The sequence below is a fragment of the Spinacia oleracea genome, chromosome 2 (genome assembly GCF_020520425.1).
Source record: "Spinacia oleracea cultivar Varoflay chromosome 2, BTI_SOV_V1, whole genome shotgun sequence".
NCBI classification, from domain to species: Eukaryota; Viridiplantae; Streptophyta; class Magnoliopsida; order Caryophyllales; family Amaranthaceae; genus Spinacia; species Spinacia oleracea.
The window spans coordinates 50,550,006-50,567,955 of record NC_079488.1 but is presented as its reverse complement, the minus strand read 5'-3'; the positions used below and the strand labels follow the sequence as shown (position 1 = coordinate 50,567,955).

The following is a 17,950-nucleotide window of genomic DNA, read 5'->3' as shown; positions in this document are numbered from 1 at the left end:
ATTGAATAAGAACTAAGCAGACCCTTGAAAATTCAAACACCAAATCAGAATCCCCAACCTAGTCTTTACTTTTACCGGCAAAATCGGCGTAATCTGACAGACTGACACTACAAGACTGCGGCGACGAGGTTGGCTTATATGAATTGACACTAAAATTCACTTCAATTACACAAATAAGCTAGCAAATCCAATCACAAAACAAGAAACCCTCACCCAAACTTTACCTTTACCAACTAGTGAACCGACTTCAATAAACCAAAAGGACGCAACACTTATTCACAAAGCACCACAAGTTCTTAGGTTAAAACGTTCTGAATGGTCTAACTTGTACAAGATCCAGTAAGTTACAATAAATGAATTCTAGGAGAGAAACCACAAAGTGGCCAACCAAGTACTACGTATAATCCTTCTATAAGCTGAGCCAATTTTCAGCTCCTATACGCATAGAACACTAGCTTCTTCAAAACAATTCTATTACAAAATTATACTACATCATATAATATAAACAAAACTTCAGCAGTTTCCTTCTTTCTTCATCATGTAATAGTTGAATCGAGCATCCAAATATTTTAAATGCTTTCAGAAGCGATATCTTTCTTCCTTCGGTATAATAGAACATATGCAGCATTAGTCTTCACCTCTTCTTCACCGATAGCTGATACATGGTTATCGTCAAAGCTATACCACCTATTCTCATCCAGGAGCTACAAAAGAACAAATTATAGAATCATGAACAGAGCATATAACAGACAGCAAGATGATTCTGACAACTGAATAAAAGGTACAGTTCCAGCAACTTGCATTTCAGCTTCCACACATACATTTCAGCAAGATGTTCATGTTCATTTAACTTAGGCGAGTTCGAGCTCGAGCCCGAGCCCGAGCCCGAGCTTTCAACCTAGCTCAAAATTTGTTCAAGCTCGGTTTGTTTAAGAGGTTTTGTGTTCATGAACATCTCGTTTATTAATCGAGCCAAGTTCATAACGAGCTTTTTTGGACTGTGCACTAATTTAGCAATTTAAATTATATTTTAAAAATATTTTTATTCTATAATATATTTTTTTGGATGTTAAAAGTTAAAATATGATTTTATCTTTAATAAAAAACTATATATGGTAAATTTATTATGAACATAAATAGACAAGCTTGTTCATGAACATAAATGAACAAGTTGTTCAGGAATATAAATAAACGAGATGTATGAACATAATGAATGAAGATACATATTTTCATGTTCAAGCTCGTTTACTAAACGAGTTTCTAAGGTTGTTCAAGTTCCGATCATTTATTAAATAAACGAACATGAACGAGCTTTATCCGAGCCCGGGTAGTTTATTGAGAATCTCGCCTCATTTATACCCCTAATCATACGTTATTTTCTCTTCCTTCACTATAAATAACAAACAAGCTGGTGGAGCAGACAACAAAAAGCGACAAGAGTAGTTATGAATAACATGTTGGACATGGAAAGTATGCAACACTAAAAAGCACGGAGGACTACCTGCCGATTCCATGCAAAGCACACAAACAATGCATAAGTACTCACTGGTAGCATAACAATCAACTGGCGCTCTATACATATATATCTTAGTTCCAAAAAAGATATTATCAAAGAATAGGAAGAAAGCGAGGAACTTTTAGAGGGGGGACCTAGAAATGTTTAGAACTATTACTTTTACGCCAATTCTGCCCCTCCCCCCAACACCAGAAAAATAAAGTCATTTTGTCCAATATTACCCTTTTAAGTTGCAAGTGTTGGATCTTATTAATGGTATAGGAGGGGTATGGGACTGAAGCAGACAAAATTTTACAAACAATGCTGCATGAGCAACTAGGGGTTGAAAGTTTAGTGTGAAATTATGGCATTTATTCAGGAGTTGTTATAAAGTTGTTAAATCGGCATCAAAGCTAAACATGGTAGATCATCCAAAAATAGCTTGTGTAGGGATGTCAATGGGGCGGGGCGGGGCGGATGCGGATGTAGGTCCCTCCATCCCCATCCCCACCTAAAATTTTCATCCCCATCCCCGCCCCATCACCCATGGCGGGTACAAAATTCATCCCCATCCCCGCCCCAACGGGTATAAACTAAAATCCATCCCCGCCCCACCACCCTGGGTATCCATCCCCGTCTTATCCCCGCCCCATACCCGCGCCAATACCCGTCTAATTTTTCTTATTTAGCAAACATTTTCCATACATACCGAGTAATGCAAGTTAAATTTAGAAAAAAAATATAGCTTATGACTAAAGTATAGTTTGTAATCGGAAAAAATACCCATCATTACAAAAAAAAAATCCAAACAAAAAACTCAAAAATCTCACCTAAATTCATATTATCACCTAAACATGCAAATAAATCCAAACTAACTCCATCACCCATATCGGGAATGAAGCGGGGCGAGTGGGGATGGGGCTGGGCGGGCGGGGATGGGGCGGGTTCAACACAAAAACCACACCCGCCCCATTACCCATGGCGGGTACGATTTTTATACCCATCCCCACCCCATCACCCGCCAAACCTACCTCCATCCCCGCCTACTTGGGGCGGATGCGGGGCGGGTCTCCCGCGAAACCCGCCCCACTGACATCCCTAAGCTTGTGTTCCCGCAAAGATTAATATGTTGGGCTTGGGGATGATCGGCATTTGTTCAGGAGTTGTTTATAAAGTTGAAGGGATTTGCAGAGTTGTAATGCAGCATGAGAACATGTCAACCATTTGAAAGTTATAGGCCTATAGAGTGGCGTAGGATTTTTGAGATTGATTTCTCGTTAATGGCAGTGGCTTCTCGCGAAAAAGGGAGAAATGACCGTATTTGTTGGACATGAAACATGAAATATGGTTGTGTACATGGCGTTACTGATAGCTCCATTTGGGTGTCGTCAGCGTGGGTCTCAATTTTTTTTCCCAGCTAAGCCCATGATGTGATTTTGCTTAGGTGCAAGATGGAGAGTTTGTAAACAGTGGAAAACAGTTTTCATCAATTTTCATAAAAAATCACTTTTGATAAGTAAAAAAACAGTTTGGTAAAATTTAGGTGAAAAGATTTGAAATGTGTTTTACAATGTGGCAGAAAGATTGTCTTAATCATTTTCCGACTAAAATTTCTAGTGTTAACTGGTCTTCTGTCAGCCAAACCCTTGAAGTTGGGAGAGCAAGTCTGGGTAGGAAAATGTCTATAGTTATTTCAGACAGAGTGGTCCCCCCTCCCTCCCTTAAAGAAAAATATTTGTCCGGTTATTATGTAAAATGGCTACACACCAGCTTGCTAAACCAATAATTAAAATAACTGAGGCTCACCTTGATGTGTGAAGTGTAGTGGCCACTACCCATGCTCCCGTAGTGGTTGATTAAAGCGTACAGCTCATAAAGTTGAGGATCAGAATTGTTCTTGTTTGCTATGTACTTAGTTACGTCAAGATCGTATATAGGGAAGTTGACAAACGTATCTAATTTGTTCTTGATTGATCTGTTATATGAGAACCGCTTCAGATGGATGACCAGAACTTTTGGAAGCCTCCATAAATCTAGCTTCTTGCTTGCTTGTCGCCGCTCTTCACATTGAGGACATTTCCTGTATTGAAGACAAAGGACTTATAAAATAAATGTAGAATTCTGTATTTTTCATGCCAACCGAAATGTTTTGAAGTAAAAAGAAAAAAAGAAAAAATAATATCCGCACAATACGTAGTAGAATACTGTACGGACTTTACAGGAATTCACAGGATGCTAAAGTGGACATACATGAACTGACGCTTGGAGGTTTACCTCACATGTTCAGTGTCTTTTCCTTTACTTTGGTTAGAAATAAGGCTACTTGGAATGAAAAAAAAACTTGATTAGGAACGGCATTCCTTTCCAATTATCTTTCTGCCCCTCTAGGACTATTCTGATGCAAGTCATGAGCCTATTGCTACGTTGGCTTTCAGAAAGAATCTTGAATTATGGTATATAAATTTTCAAATGCTTCCTCTGTTTTAACAGATACACAACACTGTCACCATGTGCCTATTGCTGTTTGTGGTTAGGAATAGTGAACTCTCTCCACTTCTAGAGGAGCCCTTATGACTTGTGTGGGAACTGACAAATTTGTTGAAAACCCTCGAGTCTTAAAACACTTCCAAAGTTAAGATTAGTACACAAGACAAATTATTTTCCCTATTTGCGTATTTCAAGATATTCTTACGTGGTAGGCAGATTCTGATGATCTAAATGGGTGATGAAAATTTTGGACTCGAGAACAAAATAAAGCACTTTTTATTGGTGAGTGGAAAGATGTAGATATTTGTTGGGTAAATGGGATAAGATAGTAAAATTTGTTTGTCAAAATAGAGTAAAGTAGAAGTGGGGATCTTCGATTTTTCCTCGGTCTCACCCCATTAGAATTTGCGTGCGAGTAATAAATCAAATGCAGTTTCACACAAATACTGTGTACTAATGTACTAAAACAGGAGCAAAAGGAAATAGAAGATAAAAAGAGAGGAAACTCACCACATATCTGGTTCAGAGACCAAAGGCTCTTCACGCAGGAAAGCTTCCAAGCAGCTATACAAGGACAAAGGTTCTGTGCGAGCTTTCTTAGCTGGAGGTCCATTCTTGCAGACTTCAGGCAGATTTTCCAAGTAAGATGTATCATATTTCTCAAGCAGTTCCTTTGACCAATTGATAAACACTAACAGAGATTTCGATGACGAGGAAATTTTGACAGGTTTTTCTTCTCCTACAGATAGGTCAATACATACATTATTTTCATCTACCAATTGAAGAGGCAATTTCCCCATTCCACAAGTCCCAGCATTGTTTCTTTCCCTCAGTGTTGAAGATTCAGAAGATGGCTCAACAGCTGATGAAATGCCATCTTCTGATACATCAGTTTGTTCTCTACCCTTCAACAATGGAGATAACATTGTGCGAACCATTGATTGAACATCACCCCTTGTAGTTACATCATCACATGAGATAGGTGAAACTAGTGGGGTTCCATAGGGTTTCCATCCCTTCATACTCTGAGCATTAACTGTCCCCCTTAAAGTTTGAAACACAAAAAAGTGTCAGAGAACACATAATATAGAGGTGTGGATCACTTAAGTAACGTTACCACATTTTATATGAATGTAAAACATCTTAAATTTGTTCACTTACCAATAATATAACAACATGAATACGTACAAGTCTATTGGCCTCATATTAGCTCCTACCTAATCCTCAGCTTGGACCAAGTAGTGGACTGGCTAGGAAACGCACTACAAGAAAAACGTCAAGACTGCTATTTTGCAACTACTCAAATATCAGTAGCAGATAAAAGCATCTGCGACTAACAGAGACCAATAGTCGCAAAATTGCGACTAACTTAAGGCGGTGGCTTCACAGTTGCAAATCCGCGACTAGCATAATTTTTTGCGACTAACACCCACTCGCTAAGCTTTACATTTAATGATTTAAATTTAATTTAAATTATTGCGACTAAATTTCCCACTATTAGTCGGTTGCAACATTTTAATTGAAAAAGGTAGTCTGATATTTTATGCCAAAATTCTTGCGGTCCCGCCTTCCCCCAAATTTCCAAATAAATCTGAAACTTAAAACAACTATCTTACTCATCCTTCGGTCCTTCCTCGTATTAAGTGCTAGAACATCATACCCCATTAACCAAAAACGTAAATTATGGAACAGAACTCCACATCCTCATTTAGCCGCCTCCAATTTCTTTCTCTCTCTTCCCATATTTCTTTTCCTCTCTCCTCTGTTCTTGTTATGCTCCTCTATTCTCTAACAAAGCTCCTCTAAATTTAAAATCTAACCTCGATCTACTACTCCATCACTTTAACACAATGCAGATCGATCGCCCAAATTCGAAGAACTCGATGAAGCTAAAGATAGGAAGGAATAATTTGTGGCAAGAATTCGATAAATTAAGAAAAATAGATAAGCATCAAGTTCTAGATTGTTTATAGTAGTCTCTTGTAAAATTAGAAGATTTTATTAGTACATCTAAACTTGTATATATAAATTATAAAGCTTAATTTTGTATTTTTGTTACTGTAAAGGTTAATTAGATTGAATATTCGATTTGCGTTTGTTACTCATATAATTTTGTTGGTTTATTATTCATGTAATAGTTGGATCTGATATTTATCTTGGATGAACCTTGTTATTTTTCTTTTTGTATAACCTGGTTTTCGATGATATGATATATAATATTTGAGTGAATTTTTATCTTCAATATTAAGTCAAGCTTCTTTTCTTGCCTTCAGTGTGTTCAAATGGGTAAGATTCAAATTAATCACTATTTGGTTTCTAGAAATCAGCGATTAAAGCAGATTTCTTTTTCTTCTTCTTTTTCTTTTTTTTTTTGAATTAGGAAATTGCGACTGTAATTTGGTTGCAAATATTCTTGAATCAGTAGCAAGGAGGCAGTCGCGCTAGTCACTGATTTTGCGACGATACAAAATGTAGTCGCGAAAATAATTTTACGACGAGGCTTTTTTCCGACTGACGCAAAACCATTTTTGTGACTGATTTGTTCAGTCGCAATTCGCATAATAGCGTTTTCCTTGTAGGGACCACGGTGTAAAAACTCACCCGAGTTAACTAGGTTTTGGAGGCTGGCGATACGAGATATCCCGAGTTGTAAAGGTGATTTTAAAAACGGCGATATCCCGGCCGGTTCAACCAATCCGAACGAATTTTGTCCGCATTAAACGTTATTAGCCTCAAATCTACTCTGTTGTTTTCAGCCGAGTTCCCCATGTTTTTGACAAAAAGAAAGGGAAAAAGGAAAGAAATGGAGAAACACCACTAAAATACAGTAGAGAACTCCATTTTCAGATCTAAAACAAGAGAGGAGAGAGAAGGTAGACAAAGATAATCATTTAATTATGTCACGTGTACGGTTTAGGGGAGGGGGACTAGGGTAGGTAGTGAGTGGGACTGACATGGGGCTTCTTTTTCAAATTTCAAATTCCTACGCGACAACCGCAACACGGTTCGCGACTAACGCATCATTTCCGTTACCGGGACTCCGCGATCGATCCTTCGACCGTGACAGATACCGCATTTTTATCTATGGTAGTGATGCCACATTCCCGAAGGAAATGGATATCATGTTGGATACCTTGTTCAGATTCAGGTTGGATTCATATCCCCTAAATACATCAAGGAGATGTAAAATTAGAGAAACAAAGATTTCCTTAACACGGATACATGAGTGATATAATACAGAATCATAACTATGAAACTTTGTGGTTTTGGATAATTTTGAAATAAATAATACTTCTAAATTGATTTTTGAAGGTTCTTTGTGTAAAAGTCAAAATTATTTCAAGAAGACAGGGAAAACTTCGATTCTAGTTCACTCAGAAATGCCAGTGTTTCTTGCTAAGTCTTTGACCAACTAATGACATGTTTAGCTCACAAAGAAACTGAAATTTGTCACTTGGACTGAATTATTTCTTACCTATTAACTGACTAAAACATGTAATACATGTCCTTAAATATTTAGAAGAAAACAACCACTCTTAGGACCAGGACACCAACTAAGTATATTTTCTGAAGAGAACTAAAACATGTTATCTAAGGGCTCGTTCGTTATCACTTTCAGTTTTCAGTTTTCAGTTTTCAGTTTTATAAATTTGCAAGTCATGTGCTTTAAGGGGAATCACAAACTTAAAAATAGTCATACCCATAATAATCTCGTAGATTTTCAAACTGGAGACTGCTTTTTGTGGTTTCCATATTTTGGTCCTTAGTTTTCTAAAAAACAGAAAACGGGAAGCAAAAATTTATAATCAACGCGTTAAGACAATTGGGAAATATGCCTTACAGGCTTGGCTGCTTGCTGTCCAATACTCCTATTCCACAGTGTTAAGTTCAAAATAAGCCTATTGCAGCTTGGACGATAATTGTTTTAATTACTTAATCTTTTAACACCCAAACAAAGTAATTAAGCTAAATTAGCAACTAACAATGCTGGAAAATTATGAAATTAACACTGATTTAAACAGCCCAAAAAGAGTGTTGGAGCAGTTCCAAATGTAGGTAACTTGTTTGGTATCACTCAGCCATAGGCTCAGGTGGGGTAGTACACAAAGACAGTAAATTAGAACAGGAAAATAGAATTAAGTCATTTATAGAAGAATGAGTATTTAAGCCATTCGATTCGAAGATGGGAAGAAACATTTGATGTAAATACAATATAGAAGCTTTTCAATCCAAAGGCTGGACAAGTGTAAAATAACCATTAACGAGATCTAAGAACTTCATCTTGTTAAATCATAGTAATAAATAGATGAGAAAAACAAACATAAGAGAATAGGTCCAAATTTAGCTTTTGACTTTAACATAATACAGGAACTTCATGACCATTTATTAGATAAGCTAATTTAGAAGTTCAAAACTTAAAAAGTTAAAATATTTCCTTACTGTACGAGGGGAAGTTAATAGATCCAAAATCCCATTTAAAAATAAGGTGAAACCAAAGTTTCTCTATACATACTCCATCCATGCATCGAGTTAGAAAATAACACCATGTAATTATAGCAGACTACAGTACAGTTAGACAAGATGGAACTTAGATACTTACTTGTCTTCAAGACGGTGTATTAGCTGAAGAAATATTATTCCCTTTGCTGGGTGAAGGATCCTATAGGCAGCAAGGTGATCCTCATCTTTAATGCTGGACAATGATGTCAAAGGATCTTCAAAGAACCGGTGGATCAAGTGATTCTGTATCTGCAAACATACTTAAGGGATAAAAATAACAGATGTACCTTGATAGTGTACCAGAATCGAAAGTATTGAACAGTGAAGTTCTAACCTCTGCGAGTAGAAGCTTCTCATGAGGCTTTAAGGAACAAGCTGCACTTAGTGCTTGGATCAAATCCCTGCATCGTCCTTGCTTTGGAACAGTCACAGTGCAAACATTAGGCAGCAGACTTCCATCACTGCTAAATATAGTTACAGTCAAAGGGCGCGTAGCAGTAGACTGGAGGGGCAAAGAAAGATACATGAAGGGATCAAATGTGACTGAAACTTTTGCGCACACAGGGCAAACCAGAGTCGACTTGTATTGGCCCTGCAAAGGAAGATGTTAGAAATTACAACAAGGCTACTCAAACCATCTAATTCTACTTCAATATTTAAGGATTAAGTCACCCCTCTCATGGCCGATGGGATCATTACGAATAAGTCTAAGGAAAATTAAGTTTAACAGCTACTAAGTTCAGCAAAAAAAAAACTGTGAATCAATATGGGCTTCAGATTTCCAGTTTTGGAAAAGAAGAAGTCAACAACAAGCCAACCAACCAATAAATACATAAGAAAAAGAATAACAAGTTCAGTGGTTGAGATCCCACCTCCCAACCTCAAGGTTTGACATGGTAGAATTGTACGGTTGTCTTTTAACTTGGCTTTACACCCAATCCAGAATATTCCAATACTATTGTGGTGCAGATCACCTCAACATTCTTTATTTTGATTGCTGACGAAAAACCTGATCTAATGTTTAACACTAATTGCAATCTCCTAACTTTATCAGCACATACACAAGTCAAAAGAGTAGCCATCACCACCTCTGGTATAGGAATCGCAGAATCTGGTTAAATTTTCAAACAGTTATAGCTTCATCATCAAGGAGAGTCACGTCCACTTCGAAAAACTCAGGCCTTTGTTAGCAAGAATCATGTGGATTGTGGACATGTTGTGGACACTGAAGAATCAGTGGTTTGCAAGCTTTATTGTTGAAGCTACAAATCACAGCAGACCAGGAGCAGTCAAAGAAATGTCAGCACGAAAAGTCTCTCTCAAACCCCTTACGCGCGAGTCGGTTTCTTGCTCAACCATATTCTGTAGAGGAATTGGAGAACTTCTAACTCTTCTTCATTGCCGTTAGGCCGCTCACATAATATCCAATTGAATGAAAAGAGGAAATAACTCCAATGTTCGCGCGAAAATGCGTGAGCGCAACTTCGCCCCAGTCCTTCATGCTCCTCATTCAATGCTATCAGTTAAGTCAAGCCACTTTCTTTTTACACGCCGGGTTTTTCCTTGACTTCAAGTTAGGCTTGTCCTTAGCTAATTGTATATGAAATAAATTTCATCCTTAGATACTACTCATTCCGCTATTGCGTTTTAAATGGAGATTTATTTCTAGATCAAATACTTGTTTTCTAGTCGTACTTGTGCTTTACTTTTACCTATGATTCTGGGACTCTTCAACATACCCAGGCACTTCAACATACCCAGGCATATTCGTGTCAACACAACCCGATCCAGGTGTGGGCACATAATATGGGTTGGACCTGTGAAGGATCACACGATTTTGGAAACCTAGTGAGAAAACCCTAGGTCTACTTTTGTTGTTCAAATCCACCAAACAAGAAGACATTGAGGCTTTCAACCAGAAAGGAAAACCAACTAGATTGGTGTGGTCAGTCTCTACTGAAGGAGGGACACCTAGCAAGAACAAGATGTTCTTTGAGGGCGGAAATGGAGAGAGACTAATGAAGATGAAAGATTATTTACTTAAACACTTGAATCATGGTTTACAGCTAACTGAAAATTGTTACATCAAGCTCCACGGAATGAATCCCGAGGAAGTAAAACTGGAGAAGAAGCTCTGAAGTATCAAAGACTTGAAAGTTTGTTTTCATATATTCTCTCTTTTGTTAAGTCAAAATTATAAGTTGATATTTTGAGAAAATACATCGTTAGTGTGTGTGTGTGTGTGTGTGTGTGTGTGTGTGTGTGTGTGTGTGTGTGTTTTACATTTATTTACATATAGGAGAGACTCTGGAACATTCAAAGAACAACTGCATATAAAAATATCAAACTATTGGTAATAATAGGTATATTCAGTTTTCACCATATTGTTTGTTTCTCCAAATTATTTATATTTTCCTTCTTGAAAGACATACATAAGGCTTGAAAAGGCTCGGGACTCTGGAGTATTGGAAATTGGTTACTTCAATAGGGAAAAACCTCTTTGATCCCATTGGAAAAATAAAGAATTGGTAATAGTCCTTAAATTCCTCAAAGAAAAAAAATGTCATGTTAATTTCATTTTTACTTTTTGATCTTCATGTAGAGAATCTCAAAGAGACCAATGTAGATGAACATTTAATAGCAATGTCAGCGGATATTACGGTGAAGTTTACCTGGCAAACATCAACAATAATAGAATCATTACGAGCTTTATGGTTTGCCCAATATTCATGAGCAACCTCTTCATCAGGTCTTCCGTCTGCATCCTTAGAAAGAATGTAAGGTTTATCTTTGACACGATTCAAATCTTCATGCAATCCATCCAACAGAAACGCCAAGAGTTCCTGGAAACCTAAACTATTCAGAATTTAACTTATTGAATTGAAGGAAAGACAAAGTTGAGACAATGCAGTTACCTGTGAATCATGCTGGTTATACCCACTGAACTGAGGAGCAAAACGAGCTAGCTTTGCTTTAAAAGGCCGAGGAGCAACCGGTGTTCGTCCTGGAGCCCAAATTTTTCTAAGTAATTCACCAAATGCAAGAGCCAGCTCTCCCTGAAAAGCAAAACTTTCTTTTTGGTAAATCAAAGAATTTTGTATCATCCAAAACTTCCAACCATGTAAAACCAATCTCCACCTCAGAGATAAACGAACGTGCTATGCAGGACCCGAAGTACTAAGGGGAGCTACATGAAAACAAACAGGCCTTAACAAGGCTAAACAACGAGAAACAACTAATCACAGGGTTGCTATCCAAGCTCCATCTCTACTAATTTTTTGTCCAATGCAATTAATCTGGACTGTACAGTATATTTTACTTCCTTTTACAGTTATCTCTATGCCATGAATTTTGCTATTCCAAAATCTATTATTTTTGGCTTGCCACACCTTATAAACCACTGCACTCACAGTAGCACTAATTGTCTTCCTATGCATAACATTCAATAAAAGAAACAGAAATTTTATTGCATATGACATGCAAAGCTACCTGGCAGCACTGTAATATTCAATATATTTCCTAGACCATAAAGATAAAGAGAAGTAATAAATCTCTCTTATTTAAGCTAACTCTTGAGAATTTGGTGTCCCCCTTATGATGTTCCTATTATACCCTTACTAACGTATCAAATTTGTTTAAATGAACAAAAAAAAGAATAGATCAAATTCTATTGAGTCTGACTCGTAGTGATCATTTATCAAAAAATGACTCTGATTATCAACTGATTGAACAACCGGGAGCAATTTACTTACGATACTCAGTTGACATTCATAAAATGTATCTAATGAATTATGAGTTCAATACATCTTGTTTAGCAAAAAGACGAGTATTCCTTGCTCATTATCAGACAATAACTTATTCACAAACCTCGTGTGGGGCAAATAGTTTTCACTTCCCATCTCATGGAAAACCCTTTTCAAACCCTTGAGTTATCGAGTAAAATGAAATGAGAAGATGATGCGCCCGAAAGGTGAATGAATGGTAGGGATAGCTCAGCTGGTAGAGCAGAGGACTGAAAATCCTCATGTCACCAGTTCATCTGGTTCCTGGCACGTGCTTTTTTGATGGATTGATATACATATGAATATTCATTAATAGTTGAAATCATGACACACACATGTCGATTTATGTGTATTAAAAAATTAGAGTCTTCTTCAATCGGGTAAAAAAAATAGTTCATCTATCTTTGGAGAAAAAACAATTCAAACCAAAGAAATAAAATATTTCCATTTATCTAGGGAATTTGACCATCCAAGTGGATCCCGCCAGATGCAGGGGCTAGGCATCCATCTCCTAGAAAATTGATCAATAATAAGACATATTTTCTTTAAAAGTCGAGGCTTTTAGTTGAAAAGATTAACAGGATGTCAGGAGAAGATTAAAAAATTAGTTATAAAATTAATGAAAACAGAAAATAGAGAAAGATATATTGAGCTGAAGCAGTATGATAGCAGTCAGAGCATTGTTAGTCACTGAAGTACCTATTATCAACCAGAACAATCCATACATGCATGCAATGAAAAGAAAAGAAATTGCATCATAGAGACTGAATTAAGGATTCCCGGTAAATAAATACTTACAACCATGCCCATTGGATTCTGCCAGTTTATTTCTCCACGGTAATCTTCACGAAAATATCTAGTAAACTCTGGTGTATGAACAAGGCATTGTATGGCGCTATTCATATAACAAGTATTTCCAAGATTTAGCAGCCCACTGAGACCTGCAGTAGCACCTCTTGTGGTAACACCACTTGCTTCTTGCACATTGTTTGATTCCTGATGTGGTGACACCTGATTCTGACCTTGTGAGAGCTCTGAATCGCAGTTTTTAGATACGCCTTTAGTTGCAGACAAACCTCCAGCAATAGATAAACCTGACTTTGAAGGCTCTAAAAGAAAAGAATTTGACTGCTTCCCAGCAGGGTCGGTTCTCTTTACAGAATTTGTCACATATACCTCCACGAGAATCTGTAACAAAAGAGGAGAGCAACTTAGAATTTTACTAATTAAAACCCGTTATGAATAAAAAAAAAGGAAAATGAGATGTTCAATAATGCTGCTCCTAGGACACAACTAAACAATAGTTCAGTCTACATAACTGATCAGTATATAACACATAATACAGTCAAAATCAAAACCAATCTTATTGTTATTCCCTCCGTATTTATTTAAGAGATACATTTGACCGGGCACAGGTATTAAGAAGAAGAATTGAATGAGATAAAATAATAAAGCAAGTGGGGTTGGATAGATATTTTAATAAGTAAACAAGTGGGGACCATGTCATTTTGGGGGTGGGAGGTAAGGTGGGTAAATTAGATGTATTATTTAATTAGATGGTGGGGTTGATAAGTTACTAAAAATGGCAAGTGTATCTCTTAAATAAATACGGCCGGAAAAGGCAAGTGTACCCCTTAAATAAATACGGAGGGAGTATTGATCAACAGAACATAGTGCATGGAAAACAACATAGTACCTAGAGGTAAACTTTGACAGCCATGTACTTACAAGGATTTTGCTTTATTTCTTTAGTTTTTCAGATAAGATCATTAACTAGCTCCGCTAACCATATAAATACATAAATTAGTAAATCCATTAGAGATGTAAATGTTGAAAAATGCACAACCACCCATTAAGCCTTTGTTTTGTTCACCTTATTTTCACTTATTTCAGATATAATATGATAAGAAAATATAATATAAGGGTCAATAAGTTCATATAAGATAAGGGTGAATAAGTTCAAGATCACCTATTTATAACTTCCAATAAGGGCCAATAAAATAAGGTGAGAAAAGATAATACTTCCTTAGTCTTACAATGTTGTTCCTGTTTTCCTAATCGGAACATCTTTATGTTGTTCCTGTTTCTATTTTTAGCCATGTACGTTTCCACCCAACCATCCCCAATTCCCCACATCCACTTTTTGATATACTTTTTCATTAAAAAACAATTTCATTTCTTCCAATACAAATTCAACCCAACCTTCCCCGCATCCACCTTTTTCATTGAACAACAATTTATTTTCACTCCTTCCCAATAAAAATACTCCCAATGGTTGCTTTTTCTTACACACCTTTGTTTTTTCCTAAATACCAGTGGTTTTCTCCAAACAGGAACAACATTGTGAGACGGAGTGTTAGAATTCAACCTTCATTTACTTGTATTTTGCTTATCTATTGCTTTCTAGGATCTTTCTAATAGTTTTCTAGACTTTAGATAGAATTATTATGTTTCTGTTTATCCAGCGTTCACTGAAAGTCTAAAGCTAATTCAAAATAAACCTCTATGAGGGTTATGGACCAATACTTCTCATCAGAAGTTGCCTTTGCTTAATCACTTGCGTTGTTGTTAACTTTTATAAATATTGTGTTGTCGCATGTGTTTAAGCTTTCCAAAACTCAACAAAGTCTCCACAAAACAGATATATTCTCGTCGGCGGTCCCGCTTGTGCTTGTTGTACACACACAAGTGCCCAGATCGACCCTCGCTCTTGTCGCCAATACGCAAGAGTGCACATACTGAATCAAGCACCCGCTCGTGCCCCAGCCTTGAGATTCATTTTCCGCACAATGCTTGCGCCCTTGCCGCCCCATAGGCAAGAGTGCAGCGCACGATCCGGTACCAAAACACTTGGACCGAGACAGTTGGTATTAGAGCCAACGTTCAAACCTAGGCATCAAGAGACACGAGCAAGCAATTTGAGATGGGATCAATCGAAGAAAGACTAGCCTGGCTAGAGAGCAATGTCAGAGATGGACCCACCTCGAGGAAATTGTGACAAGCCAAAGAAATAGAGAGACTCGAGAATGCGGTCGACAAGCTCATGCAAGAAAGAGAAGGACTTTATGAACAACTTAACTTTGTCAAAGGACAAGCTGAAGAGGCACAAAACAAGTGCGCGACCCTAATGCGCATTGCAAGGACTGACTCGGGTGGAGGTAGTACGATCAAGATCAAACCTCCAAAGCCTCGAGACTACAGTGGCGCTAGAGGCTCGAGGGAAGTTCATAACTTCCTCTTCGACATGGAGACTACGACAGAATGTGTGCGACACGACCTGAAGGTGGATACTGCTACCATGCACTTGTTAGACGATGCAAAGCTATGGTGGCGTAGAAAGCACAATGACATCGAAGCTGGGAAGATCAAAATAGATACATTGGAGGAGTTCAAGAAGGAACTCAAAGAACAGTTCTACTATGCGAACACCGAGTTTGCGGCACAAATAAAGTTGCAGCACAAGGGCTCCATCGGCGACTATGTGAAAGAATACTCGGCCTGTATGTTGGACATCCGAGACATGAATGAGAAGGATCGATTGTTCAACTTTGTTCACGGGTTGAAAGAATGGGGGCAGCGTGAAGTTCTAAGAGTGAAGGTTAACACCCTCTCGGCAACCATGACTGCTACAGAGCGACTAATGGACTACTCCGCAAGGGCGGACCATCGCTCAGAAGAAGAACCAAGGGGGACGCCTACAAGTTTGGAAGGCCCGACTCCAAGCTCACCCAAGAGTGTGAGAAATGACTCAAGGGTGTCGTCCACCTCAGTCGGGGGATTCAAGAAAGGAAATGGGGGAGGAGACTCGCATAAATCGGTCATCACATTACCTATCCACAAAAGAATCCAAGATCAACACGCCCTCGAAAAACATTAGTAGGCTTACTGTTTGCTATATCGAGATCCACACAAATGGTGGGAGTGCAAGCACAAAGGGGAGATCGACAACCTGCAGATAAACTTGTCGGCCATGTCCGTAGAGGAAACCCTAAAATAGACAGAAGAAGAAGCATGCAGTGAGGACGAGAAGAGCCCTGCATAATGAGTTCCATGTACGTGATGTATGCTATGGGGGAAAGTGCCCCCGAAGACAAGAGAGAGTTCCACAAACATGATGTATGTGGACCTCTTAGACCGGTGTTAATCATGGAGGAAAAAAGTCCTCACCCCTCTCTCTCTACCCACTTTTTCACTCATCTTTTTTCATTTTTCCCATTAGCAAAAAAAATCCCCCCTCCTCTCTTATCCATGAGCCAAAAAAAAATCCCCGCCCCTCTTTCTTTACCCCTGCTTCTCTCTCCAACAACAACAATAACAATAATAACAACAAAAAGTTAGAAAATGAGTAATTAAGTTTTTGGTACATATAGTTGTAAATAAGCAAATTAGAGAGAGAAATGAAAAAAAAAATTGTGTTAAATTATATCAAAATGGATTTCTATTTGTAGATCTTGAATTTTTATGAATGATGGTAATTTTATTTTATTTTCTTATGAATCAGGAAAAAAACCCGTCGAAAAATAATCATTACATGATTTTTTATGTCATGCCACATGGCGGATTTAGATTGGGTAAATTTCCCCACTCCAAATCTAAAAAATCCCCATGCCAAGGGGGTTTTTGGTTTTCCACTCCCCAACTGCAAAATTTCCCCAACCATTAAGACCCGAATTTTAGCTTTTTCCCCTCATTTTTCCCCAAGTGCAAAAAAATACACATGGTTAACAATGCTCTTAGTGAATAGGAGGAACGATTGAGACCCGAATTTTCCACTCCCTAACTGCAAAATTTCCCCAACCATTAAGACCCAAATTTTAGCTTTTTCCCCTCATTTTTCCCGAAGTGCAAAAAAATACACATGGTTGACAATGCTCTTAGTGAATAGGAGGAACGATTGAGCCATGATCAACACGGCACCTCTCGCAACTTTGTCACGGAAACAGAAGCCCGAAGATTAGGGTTGGTACTCAAGGAAGCTGGTGATAACATGAAATCTGTCAACTATGAAACCAAGCCAAATTACGGTGTGGCAAAGCAGGTGGAAACAAAGTTAAGGGAATTGGAAGGAAAAATTAACTTCATTATCGTCAACATGGACGACTTCAACCTTGTGCTTGGATTGGAGTTCATCTGCACCAAATGTAATGCCTCATTTGAATTCTTTGCTTGTAGTAGGTGGAAAAACTTGTCTGGTTCGAAGTACAGCTACTCTCAGAGATAGAAAGAGAAGGGCCAATACCTTTCGCAATGCGAGTGATGGAGCCCCAGAAGAAGGCAACATTCCATTCCAGAAGAAAAAGCAAACTCGCATCAGCTACCCACCAAAGCGAGTAATGAAGCCACTCAAAAAGGCGACATCTCAGAAGCCCCCTCCCAACAAACACAACAATCAAGATGCAAGCTCAAAGCCCAACAGCTTCAAGCAAGAAACCAGAAACAAGGAAGACTTTGATTCACAAGAAGCATCAAATCCAAAAGGAAACCATCAACAAGACTCCCATAAAAGCTCATCAACCAACCAAGACACAACAAGATTCAAGAAAACTCCAGCAACCGCCATCAACCAATGATGAAAAAAAAACTGTAGAATTTAGGATAGGAATTTTTTTTTTATCTATTGTAATTCTTGTAAATCGACGAGGTCATCGACAGCTTAAGTGGGAGAGGATGTTAGAATCCAACATTT

The 17,950-nt window shown here is 38.0% G+C and overlaps 1 protein-coding gene across 1 annotated transcript in view; it reads right to left on the bottom strand.

The window, feature by feature from the left end:
- Positions 1-272: 272 nt before the first annotated feature.
- The window catches only part of LOC110798273 (ubiquitin carboxyl-terminal hydrolase 5), a 31,688-nt gene continuing 14,010 nt past the window's right edge, over positions 273-17,950 (bottom strand). Inside the window, exons 6-13 of the mRNA XM_022003447.2 lie at positions 13,063-13,452; positions 11,398-11,538; positions 11,155-11,325; positions 8,817-9,074; positions 8,583-8,731; positions 4,493-5,026; positions 3,302-3,575; positions 273-704 (exon numbers count right to left, since the gene is read on the bottom strand). Coding sequence (XP_021859139.1) covers positions 570-704; positions 3,302-3,575; positions 4,493-5,026; positions 8,583-8,731; positions 8,817-9,074; positions 11,155-11,325; positions 11,398-11,538; positions 13,063-13,452 — 2,052 coding nt within the window. The 3' untranslated portion in view covers positions 273-569. The remainder of the gene's footprint in view (positions 705-3,301; positions 3,576-4,492; positions 5,027-8,582; positions 8,732-8,816; positions 9,075-11,154; positions 11,326-11,397; positions 11,539-13,062; positions 13,453-17,950) is intronic.